Genomic DNA, 26,691 nt, shown 5'->3' with positions numbered 1-26,691 from the left:
TGTAAAGGTACTTGAGATTCTTTTTTTTCAAATATATATTTGCTGATATGTACAGGTTGGAGTGCGAGGTTGAGGAGCTGAGTGAATTGATGCAATCAGAAGCAATAAATGAAAACCAAGGCCGTTCTTCTGCATATTCCTTACTGATTTCGCATTACACCGAGCGATCCAAGTATACGCCCCTCTCTGTCACTCCTGCTTTGCGAGAATTCATTGAGGAAGGCATGATGTATGATGACATAGATGAATTACTTCTCTATATGGACCGCTTCATTTGTGCTCTCCAATCCATTTTAATGATTATCGCAGAATTCAATGATATCCCAGAGTACAACTTAAATGATATCCTGAGTACAACTATCAATGTATCCTGCCATTTGCCGGTTCCTTTTTGTGTCCTCTGAAGGTGCTTGAGTTTCATTTTTTCTCAAATATTTATTTTCAATATATTTTCTCCTGCTCTTTTTATTTCGTTGGCGCAGTATTTAATTAAAATACAATATATTTTATTGTACGAATAGCGGTGGTCAAAACTTTGTTCCTTTGGACGGTGATGTTGTCCAAGTGACTTGGGACTTTTTTTTTTTTTTTTGCTCTGTTCCCTAACCAAAATTAGAGTATCATATATAGAGACTTACATCTAAGCGTACTTGCCAGGTAATTACTATTTACTAGTAATTAATTATTTCTTTGTCATCTTAAATTTCTATTTTGTTGCTGTCCTTGATTAAAGGGAGCGGGAGCATCATGCCACATGACCGACCATAAATGAATATAATTATAGAGGTTGTATGCATGATTAGAAATATCTAGGATTGAACCAATTGTGAATAACTTTTTCATAAAATAAATTATATTGGGGAGCCAATTTTATGGATTAGGTTGCCAACCGTTAATTCATGTTCTTTCATGCATTATATAAATTTTAATACATAGTAGCTTTTCTCTTTTGAAGGTGGAAATTGTAACAAGGCATTGCCTAAATAATTTAATTTCATATTTATGTTCACTGATATGCTCGGTTTGACCATTCTATATATAATTTCATTACACAGACTAATCTAAAACCCAATTTTATTATAAAAAAATACAACTCAAATAAAGAATTAAGATTTGTGCCATAGCAGAGGTGGAATGCACATGGCTCGTTAATATTTGTGCCATAGCAGATCAGATGGGCCTGATCCAAACTGAAAATTTGAGTTACTTTTTGGGTTCTATACATGACAGAAACTATGTTCTCTAGTTTAAGAAAATGACAGATTTTCATATTACTATGTTCTTTAGCAAGGCTATGAACAACATCAGAATCTATATTTGAAGAGTGATGAGAAAGATCTCCTAGAGTTTCACCATCTCATAACTTCATATTTACTTATTTGGTTGACATTCACTATGTTAGCAACTGACACAACCCCTCCCAAGTTATTAGAAATCAATTTTCTACAAAATTAACAGCTCTTTATCTGATAAGAGTATCAAGTGTGTAATTATTATAATCATGTAGCATTCACTAGTGGAAAAACAGGAATCAGGATCGGTTATATACACATATCAGTATCGGAATCCAACCGATCCTGATGAAGGCGATACTGATACTATCAGGATCGGTTTTATATTTTTCAAGAACCGATCCAAATAGAAACTATTAGGATCGGTTTTTTAATAAAACCGATCTTAATAGTTGTTATCTAGATCGGTTTTTGACTAAGAACCGATCCCGATACGTACTATCAAGATCGGTTTTTATATAAGAACCGATCTTGATAGTATTTTCGAATTTTTTTTTTAAATTACATAACAACCGATCCTGATACGTACTATCAAGATTGGTTTTATATTAAAACCGATCTTGATTGTATTTCAGATCATAATTCCAAAAAAAAAAAAAAAAAACTTTTAGGATCGGTTTTTATTTAAAAACCGATCCTAAAAGTTTTTTTTTTTTTTTTTTTTTTTTAATTATGATCTGATAAAAAAAAAAACTTTTAGGATCGGTTTTTATTTAAAAACTGATCCTAAAAGTTTTTTTTTTTTTTTTTTAGAATTAGGATCGGTTATTTTAAACAACCGATCCTAATAGTAGTAATCTGGATCGGTTGTTTAAAATAACCGATCCTGATGTTTTATTGAAGCTAAAAAAAATATTTTTATTTATTTGACCAGCTTCCATATATATTTTGCTGGCCAGCATCCTAAATTTTTTTTTGTTGCACAGTAAGAAGCAATAATCAATTAAATATCATATACACATTCTAAATTAATTATCATACACATCTTAAACTATTACAAAAAATTCATGTACTTCATAAAAAGTTTTGTGAAGCATTACATGTTATAACAAGAAATTTAAATCCAAAAAAAAATTAATTAACAAACATACAATTGACTAATTGGGCTATTTCTTCAATTAACACACATTTATACAATATACACATTTATGCAATTAATGTAAAGCACAACAATAAAAAAATCAATAATTACCTCTTTTGCAATCACATCACTTGAGATTAAAAAAGACCCTAAAAACAAAAACAAAGGTAACAATTAGATGGAAAAACATTTTCCAATAAAAAATACAAAAAAATGTGTTTTAAAAGTATAATAATGAGAAAATTAGATAAAGCTAATACCATGATAGTTGATCGGCCGGATGATTAAGTAACTTGAGAGAGATGTCCTCAAAACTGTAAAACAATATACAAACACCATTAATTAATTTTTGAAACAATAAAACAAATTAAAAACTGGCACAATTGAGTCGGAGGTGCGAGAGGCTCGGATTTGAGAGGAAGAGACGGAGAGAAAGAGAGAGAGAGACACGGAGGAGAGGGAGAGACGGAGACAGAGAGAGAGAGACAGAGTACTGAGGATTTGAGAGGAAGATACGGAGACAAAGACATGCTAAATTGAAAATGAGAGGCGCGAAATGAAAATAAGAAGAACCCTAGCTAAGCTGGTTATATAGGAATTATCATTAGGATCGGTTGTTTATAAAGAACCGATCCTAATAGTATCAGGATCGGTTTTATAATAAAAAAACTGATCCTGATACTAATTTTTTTGTATAAAAATAGTATCAGGATCGGTTTTTTATTATAAAAAACCGATCTTGATACAAATTTTTTTTTCAAAATTGATTCTGTAAAAAAAAAAAAAAAAAAAAAAAAAAAAAAAAAAAAAAAAAATTCAGGGTCGTTTTTTTATAAAAAACCGACCCTGATTTTTTTTTTTTTTTTTTTTTTTTTTTTACAGAATCAATTTTAAAAAAAAAATTGTATCAGGATCGGTTTTATTGCTAAAAACCGATCCTGATAGTATCTGGATCGGTTTTTAGCAATAAAATCGATCCTGATAGTATCTGGATCGGTTTTTAGCAATAAAACCGATCTAGATAGTTTTTTTCTTTTATTTGGAAACTCTTTTCATATGGTTATGTTTAAATAAATATAAAAAATTACATATTAGAAATATAAGTTAATTATTTAATAGAAATTTTATTTAATTTTCAAATTCTACTTAAATAATATTAAACAGGAGATAGGTACTATTTGACATTGACATTTCATTAATGTAATTTTGATGAAAATTAATGTAATTTATATTATTAAAATTTATGTGATAATATAATTAATTATTTGACATTGATATTTCATTTTGAAGTCATTTTGACTATTGAATTTTTTTATACAATCATGCATGATGCATCAATGACTTGTGTCATATAATAATATACATAGGACTTGAACCCTTGTTGTGTGGGGTTGTGAAGGAACGAATACGAACATTAGCATTTGGTCGATCGGAACCGTTAAAATGAAAGAATGTCATATTAATTTCACCATTATAAAATTTGATACAATTCGGGATTCATTTACTAGTTCATCAAAGCAAAACAATATAGCAACATCGCACGGCCGTAAATAGTTTACGTTGGATCTTAATATTATTTAAGTAGAATTTGAAAATTAAATAAAATTTCTATTAAATAATTAACTTATATTTCTAATATGTAATTTTTTATATTTATTTAAACATAACCATATGAAAAGATTTTCCAAATAAAAGAAAAAAACTATCAGGATCGGTTTTATTGCTAAAAACCGATCCAGATACTATCAGGATCGGTTTTTAGCAATAAAACCGATCCTGATACAATTTTTTTTTTTCAAAATTGGTTCTGTAAAAAAAAAAAAAAAAAAAAAAAAAAAAAAAAAAAAAAAAAAAAAAAAAATCAGGGTCGGTTTTTTATAAAAAACTGATCCTAATAGTATCAGGATCGGTTCTTTATAAAAAACCGACCCTGATTTTTTTTTTTTTTTTTTTTTTTTTTTTTTGCAGAACCAATTTTGAAAAAAAAAATTGTATCAGGATCAGTTGTTCTAAACAACCGATCCTAATAGTTAAACTATTAGGATCGGTTGTTTAGAACAACTGATCCTGATACTATCAGGATCGGTTTTTTAGAACAACCGATCCTGATAGTATCAGGATCGGTTTTATAAAAAACCAATCCGGATAGTTCACAAATTAGGATCGGTTGACTAAAAAACCCGATCTAACTAGTTTTTAGGATCGGTTTTGTTCAGAAAACCGATCCAGATAGGTATTAGTATCGGTTGTTTCATATAACCGATCCAGATAGGCCGATCCTGATTCATGTTTTTCCACTAGTGATTGTAGAGGATCATAATTGTGAGGTTTCATTCTGATTTTTGTTTTACAGTTATCGAATAGCTCCGTTGGCAATACCTTTGTGAAAATATCTGCCGCTTGATCACGACTTGCCACATGACTCATTTGCACATCTTCATTCTTAACATGTTCCCGAATGAAATGGATACGAACATCTATGTGTTTGCTTCTCTCGTGATGCACCGGATTCTTTGCTAATTCAATTGCTGATTTATTATCGATTCAAATCTCGGTTGCCTCATGTTGCGGGAGTTTTAGCTCGTGTAGCAGATTCCTTAACCAAATTGCGTGTCCAACACACCATGATGCTGCTACGTACTCTGCTTCGCATGTCGACAATGTTACTATTGGCTGCTTCTTGGAGACCCATGTGAATGCGGTGTCTCCCAGATAGAACACATAGCCCGATGTGCTCTTTCGATCATCTACATCTCCGCACCAATCACTGTCCGAGTAGCCCATCAATTTGTATTCATTCGACTTTGAATAAAATAACCCGAGTGACTCTGTTCCTTTGATGTATCGGAGTATTCTCTTAATCGCCTTCCAATGCGAATATTTTTGGCTCCTCTATGAATCGGCTCACCACGCCAACGCTATATGAGATATCCAGTCTTGTGCATGTTAAATACCGTAAGCTTCCAACTAAGCTCCGATATTTGCTTGCATCTACTTGATTTCCTCTCTCAAACTTAGAGAGTTTTGCAACGAGCTCCATCGGTGTTGACACGGGGTTGCACTCATCCATCTTGTTCTTTTTCAGGATATCCTTCGCATACGCTTCTTGGGATACAAATATTCCTGTTTTATCTTGTCTAACTTGTAGTCCAAGAAAATACTTCATTAACCCCAAATATGTCATCTCGAATTCTCGAGTCATCACTTCTTTAAATTCTTTTATCATCTTCTCATCATTCCCCGTGAATATGAGATCATCAACATACAAAGCGACATATAACAAATTACCTTCTTTTTCTTTCACATACAGTGCATGTTCATAAGGACACTGTACGAACCCGTTCTTCTTGAGATATGAGTCAATTCAGGTATTCCATGCTCGAGGCACTTGCTTCAGGCCATAGAGTGCCTTCTTCAATTTCAGCACTTTTGTCTCCTTTCCGGCTTTCATGTACCCGGGTGGTTGCTCGACATATACTTCTTCTTCAAGCACACCATTCAAAAATGCTGATTTCACGTCCATTTGATATATTGGCCACTTGAATTGAGCTGCTTGCGATATGAGAAGTCGAATTGTCTTCATTCTTGCAACCGGAGCAAAGACTTCATCATAGTCGATACCGGCCTTTTGTCGATACCCTTTTGCAACGAGTCTCGCCTTGTACCTCTCTATTTTGCCTTGGGCATTTATCTTCTTTTTGTATACCCATTTAACTCCTATGGGTTGATGACCTTCCGGCAACTCTACCAGCTCCCAAGTGCTATTCTTTTCAATAGAAGCGATCTCTTCATCCATCGCAGCTTACCATTTCTTATCTCTAACAGCTTGCTCAAATGTGATGTTCTCAGCATCCGCCAATAGACATACCAAGTGCACTTCACTTGTTGATTCGTATAGGTCTTGCAAATTTCTCATTCTCAGTTCTCTCCGTTCATCATCATTGGATGAAGGTGCATCGGCTTGAGTAATTGGCGGTGTAGTAGTTATAATTGTTGGAGCTTCCTTCTTCTTTTCTTGAGGCATCTCTTCCATCGACTCCCAGTTCCACGTGCTTTCTTCATTCACATGCACATCTCTGCTCACAATCACTTTCTTTTCAATCGGGTCGAATAACCTGAAAGCCTTTGTCTTCTCATCATATCCTATGAACACATATCTTTTGCTTTTATCATCCAGCTTTGTTCTTCTTTGATCTGGTACGTGCGCGTAGGCCACACTACCGAATATCTTGAGATGTGACACTGTTGGTTTGATCCCGCTCCAAGCTTCTTGTGGTGTTTGATTCGTCAATTTCGCATGTGGACATCGATTTTGCACATATACGGCGCATTGCACCGCTTCCGCCCAGAATTATTTCGGCATGTTCTTGCTTTTCAACATTGACAGAACCATGTTGAGAATGGTCTGATTCTTCCTTTCTGCTACACCGTTTTGTTGAGGTGAGTAGGGTGCAGTCAAATATCTCTTGATTCCTTGTTCTTCGCAAAAGTTTGTGAAGGCAGTTGACATGTATTCACCATCTCTATCCGATCACAATGCCTTAATATAATAGCCCGTCCTCTTTTCAACCATCACCTTGAACTTCTTGAAAGTTTCGAGTGCTTCAGATTTCTCTTTAAGGAAATATACCCATGTCTTTCTTGTGTAGTCATCAATGAAAGTGATGAAGTATCTCTTTTCTCCAAATGATTTAGGTATGATCGGGCCACATATGTCTGTATGTATCAACTCAAGAGTATTCTTTGCACGATATTCTACCCTTCTAGGAAATGAATTCCTTGCTTGCTTGCCGAGTACACATCCTTCACAGAATGGTCTTGAGTAGTCCATGTCGGGTAGCCCGTGGACCATGCCTTTCTTAGCTAGTTCTCTTATGCCGTCTTGGTTCAGGTGCCCGAACCGTAAATGCCACAGCGAGGCTTTGTCCATCATATCGATCTTCAAACATTTCTCTCGCACGTTCCTCAAATTGAGTTTGTACATGCGATTCTTGGCCATTTCAACACGTGCAATTAAGCAGCCTCTTTTATCCTTCAATTGCATCATCCGGTCTTTCATGAAAACCGAATAGCCCTTCTCCATCAGTTGTCTCATACTTAGGATGTTGTTTTTCATGTCCGGCACATAGTACACATTTTCTATTGCACTTTCTTTCCCATTATGGAAGAAACGAATTTTACCTCATCCTTTCACACCGATCTTTGACGCATCACCAAATGACACGTGTCCATCTTTAATTTCTTGCATCTCCACAAATAGATGTTTGTGCCCACACATATGGTTGCTAGCACCGGTGTCGAGATACCACACCGTGTTGCTATCGGGAATGGTATCATCATATGCCATCATGAGAACACCGTCATCTCTTGCCTCTTCTGTCACGAGATTCGTGCTCTCTTCTACCTTCTTCGGAGATCTGCACTCTTTTGCATAGTGTCCATATCTGCCGCAATTGTAACATTTGACATTCGGACGGTATGCACGGTCGCCTCCTCCACGACCGCGTCCTCTACCACGCCAATTATATTGACTTCTCTCTTCCCTATTTTGTTTTTCTTCTTGTTCATGACCGCGTCCTCTACCGCGACCATAACCATGGTCTCTATATCCACCACGGCCTTGTCCACGACCTTGTCCTCTCCCTCCTTTATCATTTCTTCTGGGATTAGAGGGAACTTTTACTTGCAAAGCTTGCTCTACCAGCTCTTGTTGGCTTCTCTTCATTCTCTCTTCATGCGCTAGCAATGAACAATTCAACTCATCGATCATCATGGACTCCGTGTCCTTTGATTCTTCAATCGCCACCACCACATGATTAAACTTTGAATTGAGAGAGCGCAATATCTTCTCTATGACTCTCACATCTTGCATCTTTTCACCAAGCCTCTTCATTTGATTCACTACCGCCAACACTCGAGTGAAGTAGTCTCCTATGGACTCACTCTCCTTCATCACAATCAACTCAAACTCAGCCCTTAGAGTTTGGAGCCGCACCTTCTTCACTTTATCAACTCCAACCACTGAATTTCTAAGAATTTCCCATGCATCCTTAGAACTCGTCTCATTGGCAATCTTCTTGAACATGTCGTCATTTAATCCTTGATGGATGATACTTAGCGCACATTGATCTCCATTTCTTTTCTTTTGCAAAGCATTTAACTCAGCTACTGTGAGTTCGATATCATCTTCAGGTACTTCAACACCATTCTCGACAATGTTCCACAAGCCATGAGCACCAATAATGGCCTTCATTCGCAACGACCATTGATCATAATTGGTTTTGGTTAGAATTGGATATTGGAAGGAGATATTTGGATTTCTAGTGGCCATTGTAACTTGGCTCTGATACCAATTTGTTGGCACTCAAACAAATTGTAAATAAGAATTTCAAATAGGGAGAGAGAGAGAGAGAGACTAGTGATAAGATTAACTATTGTGTCATTGGAATTTCAATATATCATATTATACATAGCACCATACATATATATAGATTACAAAGTCGGTTAAAACCCAAAACCGACATAAGCTCATTAATTATATCAAGTTACAACTCAACTTTTCTTCCTATAAACTTTGAAGTCGGCAGAATTTCTGCAGCAGACATTTTTGACCAGATTCAGCAGTAAAAACAGAACAGATTACAGCTGGGCCGAAAAACAGGGGAAGCAGTAAAAACAGAACAGCTACAGCTGTGAAATCAGGACAGCTGGCGGTAAAAAAAAAAAAACAGGGCAGCAGCAGTTTTTTTTACTTCAAACTTCCCTTTTCACATTGAAATTATATTTGAGTTTAATTAACAATAAAATGACCTTAAGTCTGAAAAGTTACCTCCTGCTATATGACACAAGATATAATGCAAAAAGTATCCTAATGCAAGAAATGATAGACAATGAGGTCCCAACCAAAAGACCGACTTTAAGGCTAAGTTGTTTTTCCCTTTGTGTAAGCCGAGTGAAATAGCAAAGAACAGTTTTCAAAATTGAAGCACCATCTGAAAGATACACCTAAATAATGAAAATAAAAAAATGAATCAGTGTATGAAAAGTTACACAGACAAACACGTGTATGTATATATGAAAAGCTAGATGATACCAGTAAATCTATATAGGCATAGTAGATTGGTAAGACTACAATTAATACGAGCTGAAATCCCAACCAAGATACTATGTAACACTTCCCTATCAGCATATGTCAATGTATGCATGCCCTTGCAAAATGCCAAAATATCATATATACCCCTGACAAAAAAAAAATGAGATATATGTATTGTCCTACAAAAGAAATTAACTTTCGCATACTCTACAAAATTTTAAAACTTATTTCACAGATAACCAGCCATGTATAAACCAAGTACTACAATAACATTACCCATGCAAAAGAAATTAAGAAGTTAAAATGAAACTGAGACTTACTGGTAAGCAATTGACCACTGCCAAAGCCAGTGAGACATGAAATACTGAATGCAAAGCCTTCTCCATTAAGTAGGGAATATACACACTTAAACTAATAAACAATCCCTATCTAGGTTTATATGGCGATAGACTAAGAGAATGAGCCACAAAGGATGCATCACCAATGTATACAAATGACAAGCCACAAAGATTCTGATCTTGATTTGCAATTGGATCAACACTCGAAGTCAATTGCTCACATCTTGAAGTGTATGGGCTTCGATAAAAGATCTCGACCCATGACATCCCAGGGCACTCGACAGGTGTCATACACAAATCTTCCTGTCAGATTAAATTTATGTTAGTAAAGGTAACTATAACTTCAACTTTAATTTGGTTGAGTTTGAGTTTGAATTCTTCCAAGACTAATGAGAAAAAAAAGAAAGAGAAGAAACTCATTTATACCTTTGAACATGCACAATAATCCCCAGTATATTCACATTTCCTAAGCCTAGCCACATCTTTTGCAATCAAACAATGCCTAAGGCTTTCCATTTTGCCACTCCTTACGAGGCTCGAATTGGCACAGAACAAGGTCTGACATGGAGAGAAGTCTTGGAGACACTCTCCATTTCGGTTTCCTGCCGTCAAAATATCTCCAGCCTGAAAGATGTGTATTTTGAAAGTTATCTTTTAATAATAATTTATGTGTTATTTATGATTTTATTACTAATGTTATTATTCTTGTTCGTTGAGATTTATATGTTATATCTTTGGAAATATTCAAGAAGATATTCTTGGTTTTGAATTATAGAACTCCTAAGATGAGAAACATTTAATCACTAAATAAATTTACAATCGTGGTAATTAAGGAGGAACATTAATTACCGAGAAAAATTGTCATGTAGATTAAAGTACATTGAAGTTCTATAAATGTTGAAAAAAATTATCATTTAATTACATAAATATATAAAAATATGTAGTTTATATATTGAACATGACCTAAATGAATTGAACATTATATAGATTGTGTTTTGTGTCATTATGTTTTCATTGTGTCTTTAGAATCTTATATATGAGATGTTTAGGTTTTTCACATGAGAAGCATATAATGTGATTGTTATTTAAATACTATCTTATGATAGGAATAAAATAGTAGTTCGTTGTATACAACTTGTGCGGAAGAAATCTATATGTTAATATTATCATTGTCCCTTAATTTGAGTTATGATATTACTGGGCCCCTTGGTAAAGTAGAATTACAACACATGCAATATAACTAATGTAGTTATAATTATAATTTACTTGAGAGACCAAGAAAACGAATATAATGCAAAAATGACACAATCATATTTTGCATATTATTCATAATATCATGTGATAAGGATAGACACGAAATTAATGGATTAAGTAAATAATTACTATGTCATTTGAATAACTATAATGTAATGATAGAACCTCTTATAGTTAATAATATAAAGCTTATATTATTGCCAAAATAACATAAATCCTCTATACGGTCACACCAACTGAAGAGAAACAATAAGTAATTTACATTTCATAGTGATATATAAGATAAAATACATGAGATGAAATGCTAAAATAAAATATCATAATATGACATGTTTAGATCATAAATAAATTTATGAAGTTATGCAAATATTATTTAGTATAATGTTTGAATGCATTATAAGAATAATATAAATATTGTATAATAGAATATTATGAATAATATGAAAGATTTGTGTTTTAAAAGTTATCATTTTTTGTAATGATTTATATAGTGTTCATGATTTTGAATATTATTATTATGTATTCTTGTGTAAATAACATATTTATTTAAAGCAAAAATAATTTCAAAAATTAAGTTTTTTCAAATACTAATAATATATTATTTGAAAGAAATCAAATATCCTAACATAAAATCACTAAATTTAGTTTATAATAACAACTAAATTTCATATTTGAACTTGTACTAATTGAAAAAATTATATCAATAAGTAAGAAAAATATATACTACATAAATAATAGAATAATTATTCAATTTCGAAATAAGTAATAAAAAAACATACAAAAAATATTGAATGTATATCAAAACACAAAACACAAATAGAATTATAATACAAGATTTATGAAACTTATTATCACACAATCACAGAAAAAAATAATGTGAAAATAATATTTACTGGAATATAAATGGAAATTAACGGGAATAAACTAATGATTAAACGAGAATAATCGACCGATTAATTGAAAAAATCCTTAAACAGACCTCCGATTAGTATTTTCGTAATGGTTTGACCGTTGTTAACGATTAAAGAGGCATTTAATCGGCCATTAAAGTTATTTTTTACAACATTGCTACTTATCTTTCTTTCTAAAGATCGATAGAAATACTAAGTTCCAAAAAAAATATATCAACGGTAAAATGCATAATATTTATAACTATATTTCTACAACTACAAAGTAAAATTTTAACAACTAAATTACAAATACATTACAAGGTTGTAAAAATAAATTATTATTTTTATGAGATTGTTTATAACATAACTGCTAAGATAAAACAACAATTAAATAACTTAAGGAAGAAGTTTTTGTGGTACGTACGAAGATAATTATGTAAGGAAATAATACGGTGGCATGTAGTTAGAATGCACAAATTCTTTTAATATTGGTGTTAAATTAATACGGTTTGGGTCTAAACTCAAATTTTGTGTTACTTTAGGGGATCCTAATTTGTATAAAAGCGAGCCGACATGGATGGGAGATACATGTTAAATAATTTGTGATGATCATAAATATATTGATTTTGTTTGGGCCCACATAAAAGATTACTTTTCAAGCCATATAAATGAATTTCATGATAATATCATTCAGGTAAGGAGACAAAAGCATGATTAAAGCTTTTTGGGTGATATATAAGATTTTTAGTTTCCAAAAAGAGTATAACACTAAAATCAACTAATATTGCCATTAAAATTTTCATCTTAGTTATCTTAAAAGTACAAGTATCCAAATGAGTTGACGATGATTTTATGAGTGGATTAACTTGCATATATAAATTAAATTGTTATTTAAATTAATGGTATCCTTAATTCATAAATATTAACTAACCAAGATATTGGAGAGAACTAATAATTTGAATTATAATAATCTAGTAATTCTTACAATGCTAATATAATCTAATATAATTTGATTGCATTCGACGGAGATCAAAATTTACCTTATTTTCTAGTGTTTAATACTGTTATTGAAGCCTGTAGTGGTGCATAACTTTTTCAGTGACCGCCTCCTTCTTATTAGCTATTCCCATACGTGTTGCATTTTCACTAACGATAGCAAAGTTGCCGAACTTGATATACATTCACCATCTCAGTTACTGCTAGCGCTGAATTTTTTATCATTGCACTTGCTATCCTATGGTTGCTACATGGATTGAAGTCTTCCTAAGTGCATTCCAATAGCTACTTAGCTAGTTTTTTTTTTTTTTTTTTTTTTAATTATTATAATTGAATTCTTCTTTATGTAGTTGATAACCAGCTGGCTAGCTCTGTAATATGCATGGTTTATAACCCTTAAATACAAGGGTTTCAATTTCTTCATTTGTATATTTGTTTGTTTGATGTGTTATTTTTTATTTATTAGTATTATTAAATATATATATATATATATGTCCATTATTGAAACTTTATTTTATCAATCAATTCAACAAATGGGGACTTAATTTGATCCCCATTTTACTTCATAAAGGAAAAAATATTGCATTTATTTACATTTTAATTTGGAAGGAAGGTCTTAATTGTTCTTTAATTATACCTCAATCGACTGATTAATAATTAATAATGATTAATATTTATTTTCACTTTTCTCAGAGTTCTCGTAAAAATTGATTATGTGTCGTCACAAAATAAGCTAGAATGTTGAAATAATTTAAAAAAAAAAAAATCAAATACATATATACTCCATTGAAGTTGTTGGCTTGTAAGACTTTTAGCCATAACAATTAACGTCTAATACCGTTTGATATGTTTTTCTTTTGGCAAGTTTACATATTGAATCGGATACGGGTTGATTTCGTTGAATTGGGTCCATAATTGATATTCCTAATTTCTAATTTCATGTGCTGCAAAAATTGTAGCATCTCGTGATTTGTTCTGAAATGAAGTTGTTCTTGGGAACAAATCGTGTCCATGCAATTTAATTAACATAGTTGGTTACTATGAGAGGTGGAATTTTGATCAGGATAACAAATGGGCAGCTGATGTGGTGCAAATTGAAGTCCTGTAGCACAAATAACAACCTCATCGAAAAGACTGCAATGGAATTAAGGGAAAAGTGGGCCGAGTTCAAAGAGAGGAATGGATCAAGATCAAGGGCCGAAAGCCTAATTAAAATTAAGAGGTCCAAGCTAGCTTTCAGAACCCTCCTCTCCTCGTGTTCTGTGTTATTTGTTTCACGAGGGCCTGACAGGTGGGCTCTATAACACTTCTTTATCATGTGCCCACGGTTATTTGAACCCCTCCTCAACTAATTAATTAATTTGCTCCATCAGATTTTATACAAAACCCTCCTCGATCGTGTTTTCGAACATGTGTAGATTAATTGACAACCAGTATTAACTCAAATTGAGGGTTCAGGTATTAACATGTGGGCCTCAGAATATATATATACTCTCTTCTCACCCAAGTTAGTCTTTTGTGTAGTGATTTCTCTCGGTAATGGGTCAGCTGTCAACACCAACGTATTAAGTGAAGTTCCAATTAAGTGGTGAGTTCATGAAGTGAAGGAAGCAAAAGAGATCTTAATTCGCATTTATTTTTATTTCAATTCAAACCATTCATTTGTAAACTATCCACCAAAAAAGTTAATTGTCCTGGGACCTCCACCTCTTATTCCCTCTGCCCAATTTCTACGATTATTTACAAAATTCACCCAAACCTTTGAACTTTGAAATTAATAATGAGTGCTCTCTAGGTTCAACATTTTTTTTATTTTTCAGAATATATTAAATATTTTGTCGAAAAGGAAACGAGATGAATTTTATTTTATCCTTTAGAACGATAAAAGATTGCATGTTTCTAACGAGACAGAACTAGGATATGATGAGTAAGGGGAGGCTAAATAATATTTTTACTACAACAATCATTACTACAAAAACAGGATCTACTATTGTCCATTTTCTAACGGTTTAGACTGATTCGGGTTTTCATCCGATAAACTGAAGGTATTGTGGCAAGTTCATAAATAAGATGAAATATTCTTCTATATCGACTGATACTTTATAGTATTACAAATAAGAAACAGAAGTACAAAAGTCCATATAAATTAGAAAAATAAATAAGAAAGAAGCCCACATAGTATATATAGCGGTCAACAATAGCGCGTAACTATAATAACGGTAACCTATTACAGTCATAGCGGTCGTAATTGAAGTAGCACATTTACATTTCATCATTTAGTTTTCATGATTCGAAATAACTATAATGTAGCTGTAATTAGCTATTTACAATACTTATAAATATATGTATATGATGAATATTTATCATAAATGCCATGTGTTGATCATTTTTGCCTCCATCTTTTTAGAAACTTTTAACATCTTATCATCCACAGCGCATGATTTGATAAGCGTTAATTTTATGTACTATATATTTGATTTAATGTATGATTACATCTGAAATTAGATCCAACTTTTCTATCTATTTTCATTTTATTTGTTTTATAGGCATGATAAGTGTAATTATGAGAATTGCCATTTCGTAGTTTGTGTAGCACAAATAATAATTTATTTATTTTTGAGGACCAGTTTTTGGTCTATTACAAAAGATAATATTTTATGAATTGGATGGAGGATTAATCTTTGTGAAATAATAAAATGCTGTTGTATGACTTGATCTCACTTTATTAGAAAAATATTTATTTATTTAAAAAAATTCTCTTGCAATTTTGAAATTTTAGTTTCAATTTTACATAATTTGTTATTTGATTTACTGAGAATTATTACTTGAAATTAAGTAAACTATTGCTTTATGTTACATATCATTTGAAAAAAAGAATGTTGTAATTGGTTATCCTTACTGTTTGTTGCATTTTTATTCAATTATTTAATTGTTGCCTCTTGCCTGAAGCATCAATCATATTAATTGCAAGGTTAAATTATGGCATAATTGTATGACAAAGGAGCATTTCAAGCTTAATACATGATTAACCAATAAATTCCCATTTCGCTGCAATTGTGCAACTACCCCTTTAAACAGAAAATGTCACACAATGCATTGCAAAACCAATATGACCATGATCAACTGTAAGATAGTACCTAGCTTGGCTATGTTCTAAAGTTTAATTATTATGATTGAAGTCTTCTTTATGTAGTTGATAACCAGCTGGCTATCTCTGTAATATGCATGGTTTATAACCTTAAATACAAGGGTTTCAATTTCTTCATTTGTATATTTGTTTGTTTGATGTGTTATTTTTTATTTATTAGTATTATTAAATATATATATATGTCCATTATTGAAACTTTATTTTATCAATCAATTCAACAAATGGGGACTTAATTTGATCCCCATTTTACTTCATAAAGGAAAAAATATTGCATTTATTTACATTTTAATTTGGAAGGAAGGTCTTAATTGTTCTTTAATTATACCTCAATCGACTGATTAATAATTAATAATGATTAATATTTATTTTCATTTTTCCCAGAGTTCTCATAAAAATTGACTATGTGTCGTCACAAAATAAGCTAGAATATTGAAATAATTAAAAATAAAATAAAAATAAAATAAAATACATATATACTCCATTGAAGTTTGGTTGCTTGTAAGACTTTTAGCCATAACAATTAACGTCTAATAGTGACCGTTTGATATGTTTTTCTTTTGGCAAGTTTACATATTGAATCGGATACGGGTTGATTTCGTTGAATTGGGTCCATATATAATTGATATTCCTAATTTCTAATTTCATGTGCTGCAAAAATTGTAGCATCTCGTGATTTGTTCTGAAATTAAGTTGTTCTTGGGAACAAATCGTGTCCATGCAATTTAATTAACATATATAGTTTGGTTACTATGAGAGGTAGAATTAATTTTAATAAAAAACAAATGGGCAGCTGATGTGGTGCAAATTGAAGTCCTGTAGCACAAATAATTAACATCCTCGTCGAAAAGATTGCTCCATCAGATTGTATACAAAACCCTCCTCGTGTTGTCTTCGATCGTGTGTAGATTAATTAATTGACAACCTGTGTTAACTCAAATTGAGGGTTCAGGTATTAACATGTGGGCCTCAGAATATATATATACTCTCTTCTCACCCAAGTTAGTCTTTTGTGTAGTGACTTCTCTCGGTAATGGGTCAGCAGTCAACACCAACGTATTAAGTGAAGTTCCAAGTGGTGAGTTCATGAAGTGAAGGAAGCAAAAGAGATCTTAATTCGTATTTATTTTTATTTCAATTCAAACCATTCATTTGTAAACTATCCACCAAAAAAGTTAATTGTCCTGGGACCTCCACCTCTTATTCCCTCTGCCCAATTTCTACGATTATTTACAAAATTCACCCAAACCTTTGAACTTTGAAATTAATAATGAGTGCTCTCTAGGTTCAACATTTTTTTTATTTTTCAGAATATATTAAATATTTTGTCGAAAAGGAAACGAGATGAATTTTATTTTATCCTTTAGAACGATAAAAGATTGCATGTTTCTAAGGAGACAGAACTAGGATATGATGAGTAAGGGGAGGCTAAATAATATTTTTACTATCAACAATCATTACTACAAAAACAGGATCTACTATTGTCCATTTTCTAACGGTTTAGACTGATTCGGGTTTTCATCCGATAAAATGAAGGTATTGTGGCAAGTTCATAAATAAGATGAAATATTCTTCTATATCGACTGATACTTTATAGTATTACAAATAAGAAACAGAAGTACAAAAGTCCATATAAATTAAAAAAAAAAAAAAAAAAAGCCCATATAGTATATAGTGGTCAACAATAGCGCGTAGCTACAATAACAGTAACCTATTACAGTTATAGCAGTCGTAGTTGAATTAGCACATTTACATCTCATAATTTAGTTTTCATGATTCGAAATAACTATAACGTTGCTGTAATTAGCTATTTACAATACTTATAAATATATATATGTGATGAATATTTATCATAAATGTCATGTGTTGATCATTTTTGTCTCCATCTTTTTAGAAACTTTTAACATCTTATCATCCACAGCGCATGATTTGATAAGCGTTAATTTTATGTACTATATATTTGATTTTATGTATGATTATATTGGATATTAGCTAGATCCAACTTTTCTATCTATTTTTATTTTATTTATTTTATAGGCATGATCGAGGTGTAAGTGTAATTATGAGAATTGCAATTTCGTAGTTTGTGTAGCACAAATAATAATTTATTTATTTTTAGGACCAGTTTTTGGTCTATTACGAAAGATAATATTTTATGAATTGGATGGAGGATTCTTTGTGAAATAATAAAATGCGGTTGTATGACTTGATCTCACTTTATTAGAAAAATATTTATTTATTTAAAAAAATTCTCTTGCAATTTTGCAATTTTACATAATTTGTTATTTGATGTACTGAGAATTATTACTTGAAATTAAGTAAACTATTGCTTTATGTTGCATATATCATTTGAAAAAAAAAAATGTTGTAATTGGTTATCCAAACTGTTGCATTTTTATTCAATTATTTAATTGTTGCCTCTTGCCTGAACCATCAATCATATTGCAAGGTTAAATTATGGCATAATTGTATGACAAAGGAACATTTCAAGCTTAATACATGATTAACCAATAAATTCCCATTTCGCTGCAATTGTGCAACTACCCCTTTAAACAGCAAATGTCACACAATGCATTGCAAAACCAATATGACCATGATCAACTGTAAGATAGTACCTAGCTTGGCTATGTTCTAAAGTTTATTTTACACGCTATGCAAAATTAAACTATATAATATTGTAAATGGCAAGCTAAAATATCTTATACATTTCCAATTAGGCATGAAACCAGGATTATCAGTGGAGTGGTTTGGGTTCGATAGCCTTTGAAATCAAATTTGGGTCCAATAGACTTGGGAAGCATTTGATGTGCTTCAAAATTCGTGTCCTTGTTGAATCTTAAAAAGAAATAGAAAAAGAAATGGATAACAATAATAATTGAATAAGAGAAATAAAAAAAATAAAAAGTGGCATTCTAGCAATAAGTTAGAAAGCTCGATCAGAAAATACAAAAATGGAGGTGTCCATCGAAAGTTGAAATGGAGGAGATTGAGTAGACCCATTTAATCATGAAGTATGCTCTTGGTTATAAGCGAAAATAAAAATTATTGCAATGTTTGTGCGGAAAGCATTTTCTAGTCATCACAACTTCATCATTATATATGAGATATAATGAGATTGTCGTGATGCTTGGATGAATATGTTGTGTTGTTTTATTTATATAAATATCTCAATATCAATTATTCTTACATAAATCTAGAAATATATTGTCCAACAAATAATCCCTTATAATATTTATATTTATTTTTCAAAAAATTTAATTACTAACACTTTTATGATATTTGAGAAAATCAATGTGAACAACAAACTAACATAATTTGTTGTCGCACCACGTCTTTCCAGTTTAGAAGACCAACAATCTCTTATCACATGAACTCCATTTTTCAGATATTTTAATTAATTTTGGATGTCAAAGGCTGAAGGCTATTTTCAAGTTTCTTTAATTTCAAAATCTAAAAATCCTTTGTTAGCGGGCCAAGGAGCCGGTTGCCTCATTTCTAGCATGTTTTACTGTAAGTTGGATCATATAAAAATAACTGAGAATTCTTGAGATATTTTTTTAAAAATATTTTGTTAGTTGTTGATGATTTTCTAATTTGGATTGAATAATGTAAGAATGATTTGGAAATTTATTTTTAAAAAAAATGTTAACAGGATAATTAAAGTTAACATTAGAGTAGAATTAATAATAAATATTTCATATGTTTTGGAAACAAATATCATGAAATATAATGAAATATAATATTTGTCAAACAAAAATTAGACAGTGTGATAAATGTGATTTGTCAAAAAAAAATATATATAGTCAAAATACAATGGAAAGCTTCAGTTATGTGATATTTTTTTAGTATTTTTTCTATAGAGATACTTCGTTTGTATTAAAGAAATAGAATTTCATTTAATTTCTTTTCTATGTTTTAGCATGTAATCAATTAATAAATGAATAAATTTTTTCTTATTTTACAATTATTTTGATAAAAATGTGAATGTGCAGTAGACTGCTTTTCTATCCGATTGAATAAAATCGGCTCAGAAAAGGGACGAGATTCCAACTTGAAATTTCATTTAATTTTGTTAAACCTTACTAACATGCATATGCCCACAAAATGTATTAAATAAATCGGTGCGGGTAGGTTTTTAACTAATTTTATATTTCTACATGTAAGGTTACATGAAAAAAGTTGTATAAAATTGAACAGTGTTTAATTCCTGAGATTGATTGAATGTGAGGCTGAGATCTTCTATGGGAAGATCGCCTCTTCACCCCTCCAAAATTTAACATGGTTTTATTAGGAGTATTGATTTAAGAATTACCTATTAATAATTTTAATTTTTATATTTTAGCAAAATAAATACTTATGATCACTTGAGTAATCATATTTTGTGCTTTTGCATAATTAATATTCCCTTGTTCCAGATCTAAAAAACCCTACATTATTTGTATGAAGCAAAAGAGCATACCAACAATATTAAAGAACTAACTAAAAAATTTCATACTGTGAAACTACAACCTAACACTGTTGTAATGTAGTACATCAAGAGTTTTTGTATCAAATTCTGATGTATATATGTGAAATCAATCTAGATCTAGCTAGTTCTATCTAACTTTAAGAAATTAATAATGTGAACCTGCATGGGGCCCCATTATTTTAACCTCTAGATCTCTGATTTATTTAACCTCAACTGATTAATCAGTTTTGTCGTTTGAATATGAAACTCATCAGTCCATAAGGCCCGCAGCTCTATTTTATTGTTAGGCGATAACTATAGCCTTGTCTTCTCTATAGATTTAAAAAACAATAAATTAAATCGATAGCAATAATTGACGAATATTTCACCAAACAAGGTCGCCGCGAAACATATAACATCAAGGCGGAGACCCACGACTCACTGTATACATCCTGAAATGTAAACATCATGCCCCTGTTTGCTGATCGTATCCAATCATGCATGGAATCTTTGGATTGATTTGTATATGTTCAACTCATCTAACAAAATAATATATACTTAACTAAAATGATAATGTACTTGAACAACTATCCGAGATAAGTACCCTGCACCTGGAATTCCGTTTGTTATATACGTTCCTCAATCTCAAGTCTTGAACCTAAGTTATTTAGTTTCTAACTTTAATTTATATTGTCTCAAAATGAAAAATACTTTTATTTTTTAATCATTTTTAATATGTGTTTATCATAAATTTAAATTCAATAAAATATTAATTTCGAAATTTAATAATAAAAATAATTCTTGATATTGTCATTTGGTTTTTTTAAGAAACTCTCTTTCGAAATCTCTTTTTAATATAATAAAGAAAATATTTATTTATGATAAAATGTTTCCATAGTTTAATATAATTTAAGAATTACCTATTAATAACTTTAATTCTTATATTTTAGCAAAATAAATGCTTATGATCACTTGAGTAATCATATTTTGTGCTTTTGCATAATTAGTATTCCCTTGTTAACAAACCCTACATTATTTGTATGAACAAAAAGAGCATACCAACAATATAAAAGAAGAAATAAAAGTTCATAATGTGAAACTACAACCTAATATATACTAGTCGAGAGTTTTTGTATCAAATTAATTCTGATGTATGTGAAATCAATCTAGAGATCTCTAGTTTAAGAAAATGACAGATTTTCATATTACTTATTTAATTTTGGTGATTTCCATTGAATTTCATGAGATGAAGGAAAGAGAGAAAAGAAAATTGTGGCCTTTAACAAGGCTATGAAATGTCATTTATAATTAAGACACCAGAATCTATATTTGATATTTGAAGAGTGATGAGAAAGATCTCCTAGAGTTCACCATCTCATAATTTTATATTTACTTATTTTATTGATATTCACTATGTTTGTAACTGACACAACCCCTCCCAGGATTTAGAAATCAATTTTCTACAAAATTAACAGCTCTTTATCTGATAAGACTATCAAGTGTGCAATTATTATAATCATGTAGCATTATAGAGGATCATAATTGTGAGGTCACATTTTAATGTTGAAATAGTATCCCCCTCTTCTGTTTTCTAAACTTTAAATTCCACAGCAGCACTACAAAATCAAAATATATGGTAAAGACTAAATTTGAATTGCCAGATTTTACAAATCCTTTTTAAGCACATTCAAAATTACTTTGTTTATATCTTTCCTTTTGATGATTCAGATAAAAGATTCGGACTTCAATCAGTTCAAAATTGCATGTCAAATAAATAGTAAAAAAGGTATAAATCATAATACCACAGCCTCGGTGGCACTTGAACTCAAAACCGAAAAACCTGCTTTTACTGGCTCTACAATTAAATTTTCAGGGGTTCTGGTAAATTTTCAGGGATTATGATAATTTTCAGGGGTTCTGGTAAAATTTCAGGGCTTATGGTTTAATTTCGGGGATTCTGGTAAATTAGCTTAATGCTTATATATGTCCCTGCTGTGTAAGCCTACGGGCATTGATAACAAAAAAAATAAAAACAAAATAAACGCATACTAACACCACCAAACAAAATGAAATAAATCCTGCTTTTAAGAGACAACCTTTTATTCTATGTACAACTATGGTTGTGTATAAAATGACCTCTAGAGTCTGAGAATTTACCTCCTTCTATATGACACAAGATACAATGCAAAAAGCATTCTAACGCAGGAAATGATAGACAGTGAGGTCCCAACCAAAAGACCGACTTTAAGACTAAGTTGTTTTTCCCTCTGTGTAAGCCGAGTGAAATAGAAAAGAACGGTTTCCAAAATTGATGCACCATCCAAAAGATACACCTAAATAATGAAAATAAAAAAATGAATCAGTGTATGAAAAGTTACACAGACAAACACGTGTATGTATATAGGGGTGAGTAAATCGCTCATAACTCGTGAGCCGCTCATAACTCGCTCATTAAAAGCTCGCCTAAACTCGCTCATTTATCCGCTCATTTAAACTCGTTCATTAACAACTCGCTCATTTACTTAATGAGCGAGCATGAGCATGACCCAACTCGCTCATTAAGCATTTGCCACATCTAATCCTTGCCATATTTAATCCTATATAATTATGTATAACATCAACATTGCCTCATTAAGATTGATAAATAGTAAGCATAGTTTCATATTTGATCTTGTGTAATATAGTGAGCACAATGTAACATTTAATCGTGTGTAATATACTAATATTCATAGTTTCATATTCATTTTTTTTTGTAAATCGGCAGAACCAAAACCTCCGCCTAAATCCCAAAACAAGTAATAGTCATAACAACTCGCTTATTTAAATGAATTATGACAATTTGTTGGATTTTGTTATGATGACTTTTAACAAATTTTGTTATGCGTGGGCACACTATATAATTTTGTTATGAGTCATAAGTCATAACTCGTGAGCCGCTCATAACTCGCTCATTAAAAGCTCGCTCATTTACAACTCGCTCGTTTATCCGCTCATTTAAACTCGCTCATTTACTTAATGAGCGAGCATGAGCATACCCTAACTCGCTCATGCTCGCTCATTAATCACCCCTATATGTATATATGAAAAGCTAGATGATACCAGTAAATCTTTATAGGCATAGTAGATTGGTAAGACTATAATTAATACGAGCTGAATTCCTAACCTAGATGCAATGTACCACTTCCCTACCAGCACAAGTTAATGTATGCATGGCCTTGCTAAATGCCAAAATATCATATATACCCCTGACAAAAAAATGAGAAATATGTATTGTCCTACAAAACAAAATAACTTCCACATACTCTACAAAATTTTAAAACTTTTTTCACAGATAACCAGCCATGTATAAACCAAGTGCTACAAAAACATTACCCATGCAAAAGAAATTAAGAAGTTAAAATGAAACTGAGACTTACTGGTAAGCAATTGACCACTCCCAAAGCCAGTGAGACATGAAATACTGAATGCAAAGCCTTCTCCATTAAGTAAGGAATATACACACTTAAACTAATATACAATCCCGATCTAGGTTTATATGACGATAGAGTTAGAGAACGAGCCACAAAGGATGCATCACCAATGTATACAAATGACAAGCCACAAGGATACTGATCTTGATTTGCAATTGGATCAAGACTCGAAGTCAATTGCTTGCATCTTGAGGTGTATGTGCTTTGATAAAAGATCTCGACCCATGACATCCCAGGGTACTCGACAGGTGTCATGCACATCTCTTCCTGTCAGATTTGATTTGTGTTAGTAAAGGTAACTATAACCCCAACTTTAATTTGGTTGAGTTTTGAGTTCTTCCAGGACTAATGAGAAAAAAAGAAAGAAAAGAAACTCATTTATTCCTTTGAAGATGCACAATAATCCCCAGTATATTCACATTTCCTAAGCCTAGCCACATCTTTTGCAATCAAACAATGCCTAAGGCTTTCAATTTTGTCACTCCTTACGAGACTCGAATTGGTACAGGACAAGGTCTGAAATGGAGAGAAGTCTTGGGGACACTCTCCATTTCGGTTTCCTGCGATCAGAATATCTCCAGCCTCTACCCATGAGATTGGGACACAATAGCCCTTTTCGTGAATATTTTGTGATTTATTTCTTGTCAGGATCTGGAACCAGTCATCAATGCTTGTGACTCTCAATCCATCAACGGTTACAATTAAATCAAGAGGTGATAGATGCGCAGATAAAGAGGAGTATTTTGGCACGTTCAAGGCCTGTTTTGTAAATTAGTCAACTACTATATACATATTCTAATATAACTTCTAAAAAATAATAATGATGATTTTACTAATGGTATGGAGTAATAGTGTAATACAGGGAGATGAGCACCACAGAAAAAAGCAAATGAGAAAAGGGACTTCTAAAAACACTGCCATTTTATTTGCAGATTCCATCACTGTAATATGGGATTTGCTAAAAAAAAAAAATTATATAAGCAAGACAAATTTTAACTAAATTATTTGTCTTGAAAATACTTCTATCTTGAAAAGAATCTTTGTTTTAACTATCTTTGCACAAAACAATTGTTTGCTTAATTTCTTTTGTACTAGTAAATAAATGATTAGTGTTAGAATTTTAGATATATCAGAAAGAATAATTATAGTAGGAATTGAATTTATAAGAAAAACCATTTATGGGCCTAAAAATGTGATCTCCTGTATTAATATTCTAGGACTACAACACTCATCTGCTGCTGCAAATGTTAAATTTGTATGTTTTTTATAATTTCCAAAAATGAAAATTGGTGTCTTTTGCAAATACAGACTAACAGCAGTGCTTTTGTGACAACAAAAGAAAGGGACTTACATCAAGGCCTTCACCGTGTGTATAGAGAGGGTATAGGAGCAGAGGAAGAGACAGCATAGTCAAAGAGCAACCTAAACACAGCTACAACAAAGAACTGCTCACGATCCAAAATAGCTTTATTGGTTTCTTAGGAGAAACAGAAAGAGATTTAACTAAACACAAAAACTTACCACTATGTTGTGCCAGATACCGGCACAGTATATACGAAGGAAAGCAAAAGGACACAAATTCTCAAGTGAAATTTTGTTTAAGGTCACCAATGCCCCTGGAAAGAGTACTGCTAAAAATATTGCAATGTCGTACTCTATTTGCAGGCCTTCACTGTGGTTAAAAAATTTAATAATTAATTAGTAGGAAATCACTAAAAAAATATAATATTTACTGCTTCTGGTTGTTTTTATGGATTCTGGTACAGACTGAGTAAACACAAAGGGAAATTGACCATAGCTGTTAAACTGTACCAGAATGCCAGAAACTTGGCTTAAACTAGTAAATAGTGAATATATTTATTTTAACCAATACGAATGTCAGAAAGAGAGTTATATCTGAAATTAAGTAGTGTACGTGCAATTCTAACACCAAGTGAGTGTGGGAATAAATTAATGAACTCATCATTAAATTATGTGACAAGATTGTGCATGATCTAGAAAAGCACGACATAGATTTATTTAAGTACCGAGTATTGCTCCAACACTTACATGTGATGTTGAAGAGGACGATAGGTACGTGCTGCGATGCGAATACCTCTGTCTCCTTCGTCTCATTCGTCACCTTGTTGTTTCTCAGCAATCAGATACGATCGTTACTTGGTTCGACCCCTTTCTCTCTTTTATTTTTTTGTCCGCTCTTCCTTTCTCAATTTCTCTGTTCTAATTTCGTTAATTACTAGGGCGGTTTTGACTTAGCTAGAGAAAGATGAGAGAAAGAAGGAAATAATTGGAATAAAAATTTGAGAGACAGAGAGTGCCACGTGGGGAGCTTAGGTAAAGTTAAGTGAATGGTAAAATTGTAGATTTTGATGATATAAACGTGGTGGCTGCCAAATGTCCCCATCTGTACTTTTAGAATTTAAAAGAAATTTCTTTCATTATATGTTATTCTCAAATAAAAGTGTTGATGATTTGTATTTAAACCCCTTGAAATTTCACAAATAAACTTAGCTTGAAAATACTAAATTACAATTACTTTTGAAATATCAAAAGCTAGAGTAACACTTTTGAAATTTCAATACAACAAAATTTATCAACCTATATATTTCAGGGAATTTACAATTGCATATTTTCTGATTTAATTATTCTTATGTATTTGCATTGTATTAATACGTATTAATATTA

At 31.7% G+C, this 26,691-nt stretch overlaps 2 protein-coding genes and 1 long non-coding RNA gene across 3 annotated transcripts in view; 1 reads left to right on the top strand and 2 right to left on the bottom strand.

Moving 5' to 3' along the window:
• LOC144548397 (uncharacterized) overlaps positions 1-26,691 on the top strand; it is a 42,777-nt gene that overhangs the window by 3,714 nt on the left and 12,372 nt on the right. The window lies entirely within an intron of this gene.
• Positions 9,180-10,403, bottom strand: LOC144548728 (uncharacterized). Its single transcript, XR_013509437.1, has 3 exons — positions 10,231-10,403; positions 9,787-10,107; positions 9,180-9,378 (listed from the first exon to the last, which is right to left on the bottom strand). It is a non-coding gene; the product is annotated as an uncharacterized LOC144548728 (long non-coding RNA).
• On the bottom strand, positions 22,446-26,121 carry LOC144548308 (membrane-bound transcription factor site-2 protease homolog). Its single transcript, XM_078296983.1, has 6 exons — positions 26,102-26,121; positions 25,528-25,678; positions 25,358-25,438; positions 24,388-24,765; positions 23,953-24,273; positions 22,446-22,869 (listed from the first exon to the last, which is right to left on the bottom strand). The coding sequence occupies exons 1-6, from the start codon at positions 26,119-26,121 to the stop codon at positions 22,690-22,692; spliced, it is 1,131 nt and encodes a 376-aa protein (XP_078153109.1). The 3' UTR covers positions 22,446-22,689.

Source organism: Carex rostrata, chromosome 33, assembly GCF_964058835.1.
Source record: "Carex rostrata chromosome 33, lpCarRost1.2, whole genome shotgun sequence".
Taxonomy (NCBI): domain Eukaryota; kingdom Viridiplantae; phylum Streptophyta; class Magnoliopsida; order Poales; family Cyperaceae; genus Carex; species Carex rostrata.
The sequence above is the reverse complement of the archived record's forward strand: the minus strand, read 5'-3'. Positions and strand labels throughout refer to the sequence as shown.